This window comes from Papilio polytes, unplaced genomic scaffold (assembly GCF_000836215.1).
Source record: "Papilio polytes unplaced genomic scaffold, Ppol_1.0 DF823980.1, whole genome shotgun sequence".
Taxonomy (NCBI): Eukaryota; Metazoa; Arthropoda; class Insecta; order Lepidoptera; family Papilionidae; genus Papilio; species Papilio polytes.
In genome coordinates, this window is record NW_013525224.1 from 122366 (window position 1) to 127006 (window position 4641).

Consider the following 4641-nt stretch of genomic DNA (forward strand, 5'->3'; position numbering starts at 1 on the left):
TCCTTCGAGATGTAACCTCAGTCTTGGGCACGGCCAGCTTGCCGCCTTCCTCCGCACACGTGTCCCGCGCCACCGGCCACGGCTGTGACCGGTACACTATTCTGTAAGCCGTCCTCAACTTCTCGTTCTTTACATAACCTGAAGAATTATCATTAATACAGAAATTAACAACAAAGCCAGGTACTACAAATTAAAAAGTTTAGCAGTACCTTGTAGAGAATGGCTGTTTGCGAAGCTTACAATAGTCATCAAAGTGAAGATGCACATTCTTAGTAACCTGCAAATAAAAATAAATTCAATTATAACTATTCCATATTATTGATAGAGGCTTGATAAGTTTTCTGGTCATTTATAAATTTATCGTATTTATATGCCAAAATTGAAATACGCGCTCACCTCATTATGTAAGATCGTCTTTTATCCAATTCTTGTGACAATTTGCGTTCCTTATCTCTCTGCACGTGTTAGCTGCAACATAACAAAATATTGTTTACATGATTTAAAATCAATTCAAATTGACCCATCTCGGAGGTCAATCACGATCCGAGTGAGTGCATTCATGCATGTTAACAATCTGATATTAAAAGTTATAAGAGTACAGTAATAAAGATTTTTAAGTAACTAAACAAGATATAACAATGTAGTAATTGATTTGCATTCACAACAGTTTGAAATAAGCAGCGTAGTAATAGCGTTAGTCATTCAAATATTGTTTTGATGGTGTAGTATTTTACAGAAAAGCGTGAAAGTTTTTCACTTGTATCCTTTTTTTTTTAAATGACATAGCAAAGCCTAGTACTTAGATGCAATCTAACCTGTTAGGGAATTATACTGAAACCTACTTACTTGTTTACTTCTCAATTCAGATGTTTATTATTATTCACAATATGTTTGTCGCAAAATAAACGTGTTTGTTCGCGACCGGTCCGTTTGTATTGAGGTGTGCGCGTGCACTGACTGCCGGCTAACGGTACAGCGGTATGTCAGCTCAGGTACGGCTAGCTCCCGCTGCCGGAGCCCGCTATCTGCGAGGTAGTGCCTAGGAGATAGCGGATAGCCACGACCCGACCTACACTATATCACGCTCCTGCCACAGACTTGTGATAAGGATTTTTGGAAACACGTAAGGTGAACGTGATCAGGCTAGGTGCGAATTTACGTATACTATAATATACTAACTACTGATCTCCCTGTCCATTTCCTGCTAAGAAAGTGTCCGTGCACTAAGTATTCGTTCTCTATTTTCAGTCATTTCAGACATCACTAGCTTTTTGATCATGTCGCTTTTCACCTTTTGGAAAACCCCTTTATCAATCAGATCTTTAAATATCCCTCCATGAGGATCAGTTCATGTAATATGGAATTAAATGGTCCTTTGGGTTATAGCTTTTATTAAGTAATATTACAATTTATGACCAGCATTGTTAACATAATGCGGTCATACTTTGAGGAGCTGATTCTAGCTCCGAAAATAACCTGCAAGAAATAGTTACCAAGTTCACAATGACAGCTCGTCAGAGATAAAAATGAGTATGTAGACAGATTTAGAGATAAATTTTCGCATTAGCCACTTCAATGATACGACTTTGAAGTGCTTTATCTGGTAGACTTCTCGCAGACGTTCCGTCATATGTCGAGATGTCTGGCAAGAGTCTACGAGACAACACTATCTATTTTTACATGCCGATTATTGCAATTTTACCTAACATTTTATAGTTTCCATGATCTTAATTTATAATTTACTTGTATTTATCTTGTTTAATGTGTCCAACAGATTCGTAGTTAAACCTAAGTACTCAAGTTCACAGAAATAAAAGCACTTGGCAATAAATAAGACTTTAATGATTACAGATTAAATAAATTACGCAAAAATAAATAATAAAGTGGTTAATATTTAACTATCCATAAGAGTAATGGAAGCCATGTCCAGCGCCGTGGCCGCCAAAGTACCAGCCCGCGCCGTACCCACCGAGCGGGTTCCGGTAACTATTAATGGATTCATCAGGAACATGGTTTTCGGTTATTTTGAAACCGATCTTTGTATTCTTGTGCACAACACTATGTAGAGGTATTACAGTCAAATCGTGGACCGGTACTAGATGGTTGTGAATAGGTATCAACACCGGCACCAACTGATGCGTGACGTTTGGAGATCCGTGGGATACCGTATGTGATATGACGGTGGGCCCGTCATGGTGCGCGTTCCCATGGACCTGGTGGACGTTAGAGATCCGTATGACGTGTAAGTTGGGTACTAGTAACTGATGAGGAATGGAAATGGATATAGGTAGATTTTGTGACTTTTGTTTCCTTGCAGGCTCGATGACGACAGTGTGGAGAGGTATTGGTACCATTTTTTCAATGTCATGTTTAATAATAGTTTGTGTGATGTGCTTCGAGTTGTCAAGTGATCGCTTGACATGGTGCATCTGCGGTGTGCCGACGACTAGATCAGAGTAAGTTACTGTCAGAAGTAAGAGTGCACTTAGTATCGCCATCTGCAAAGAAGGAAAGCGAGATTAAAAAATATGTTGGAAATTGCAGATATCCCGAGGAGGGACGCGGTGATGCTCGAATGCCCAAACAAGGAAATGTCATATCTAAATACGACTACCTAAAGAAAATGAAGATCTTACTCAAGAGAGAAAAAATGTTTTAATTTAAATATCAGTGTTTTACTATTCTGCCTACTCCATAGTATACATATAGTCGTGATAATATCACCGTAATGTGACATGCGTCATTGCCCCGCGCAATAACTCACGCGTGTCAGGTGCAGCGGATAATAACCTGCCACCTATCACCTGTCGCCTGTCGCCTGTCACTCCTCACTGACATTGTTAACTGACGATACATGTAACTGAGAGTTTAATTTGAACCTCCTGTATATCGCACAGGGAATTTTTAATTAAGCGATTACTCTTTTTTTATTTTTAACACATGCTATCAGCACACAGGATCGAAACATGAAAAATAGTGTTAACAAAATGTCAATAGATGTCGCTATTAATCTACACAACTTTAATTGAAACTACGCTACTAGTTTTGATTAGTGTTTGTAGAGTTTACCACAGTTTTATATTAGCTTTACATTTCACAGTGATAAGTTCAGCGACAAACGACAGCGACAAGCGCGGAATACTGTGCATCATTTATGAAGCTCGGCGGCGCTGGACTGGACGGCGTCACAAGGTCACATTGTAATTAACTAACTTGTTAAAACTCTGAGGGAGGCCGCTGTATGCCTACGGGCTAGAATAACAGCTTGTTAGTATATTCACGGTCACTCGTACTAGTCCCGCGTACCTATGTACATGTCTATTTGATGAATGTGCGGAAAATAATTGCGTTAATTAAAAAAAAAAAGTAGATTTTGTAATCGTTGTTTTAATGTTTGGAGCCCCTTAATTAGAAATCCTATTACAAAACAGAATCCTATCTCAGATTCAACAGAAATGAATTTACACAAAGGCGACAAACTCAAAGAAGCCTCGTGGGGTTTGACACACTAATTAACAGAGACTAGACTTTAGTTCTATTGAACATTTATTATCTACCGTCTCTATCGATATGTTACCACCACTGTAGGACATACACATTCTACTACACTAACACAACATAGTAAATTACGTGTTGTAATTTAAAACAAACAACACATGATTTAAATGTTTCTACAAGCCCCCAGCTTATTACGGTCTACTGAAGTGTTTGCAATATACATTATTTTTTCCTAACAAGTTAGTTAAATGGTATATCGATAAACGACATATCGATAAACTTGTGATTAGTTACAATGTCACAAGTAATTTATCAGGTTTCTAAGCTTATTGACTTTGCATGAGTAATAAATAAATAAATTCGCGAATCGACTACAGATAAAATACAATTTAGCAAATCAAACATAGAAAGTAGTCGGTGTCAAAAGTTTATTAATTGCTGTGATGTCGTTTGGTCTCATTCCCTGAGCTGGTGTTTCCGTGTCCGCAATAAATCACATTCCAGAAACTTCTTTGATTATCGCAAAATTAGTTGGTGTCAATTCATCCGCTAGACCGGTTCCAACTGAATTGTTTTGTTATTTTAATTTTTGGAAGCTTAGTATCAAACAGTTATCTGTATAAAATTAATAAAGTGGGTCTAAAATATTAAATTGTTCAATAGAAAATTATTCTAATTTAACAATAAATATAATAATAAACTATATCGTGATGAAGATACGAGTATGTATCTATAATGGATTTTGTATCCGGTAAATGGATGTTTTTATCCTCCTGAGGTTTAATAATTTTCTTGTAATCCTTCCTTCATGTTTTTATTACAGGAAATAAAATTATTTCAAGTTTTTTTTTACTCTATGCGCATAATTTTTATGGCTGTATGGCAGTTTGCCCTTTGACTAAAAACATTAACTGTCACAAACTGACCGTGACGTTACATGCAAAAAAGGCGGCAAACCACTTGTTAAAACTGTATCAATTTCGAAGGCTTTTTACTTTCCTGTCTAGGTCAAGACAAGGAGGTGAGTGGGCGACAAAACAGATAATAAAATGGTAAAGCCGGTAACCTTTACGTGCAGCGTGTCGTGCCATAGCCGCCGCTGTCAGTTTTGATTTTAAATAATTAATACTGTCAAAGATAAAT

General features: G+C 37.3%; 1 protein-coding gene and 1 long non-coding RNA gene across 2 annotated transcripts in view; both read right to left on the bottom strand.

Moving 5' to 3' along the window:
* Positions 1 to 9: 9 nt before the first annotated feature.
* LOC106101523 lies at positions 10 to 1004 on the bottom strand. The gene is made up of 4 exons (XR_001225516.1): positions 847 to 1004; positions 397 to 468; positions 210 to 277; positions 10 to 138 (listed from the first exon to the last, which is right to left on the bottom strand). It is a non-coding gene; the product is annotated as an uncharacterized LOC106101523 (long non-coding RNA).
* Positions 1005 to 1867: 863 nt separating this feature from the next.
* The window catches only part of LOC106101531, a 3500-nt gene continuing 726 nt past the window's right edge, over positions 1868 to 4641 (bottom strand). The window contains exon 2 of the mRNA XM_013280783.1: positions 1868 to 2498. Within this exon, the coding sequence (XP_013136237.1) occupies positions 1899 to 2498 (600 nt within the window). The 3' untranslated portion in view covers positions 1868 to 1898. The remainder of the gene's footprint in view (positions 2499 to 4641) is intronic.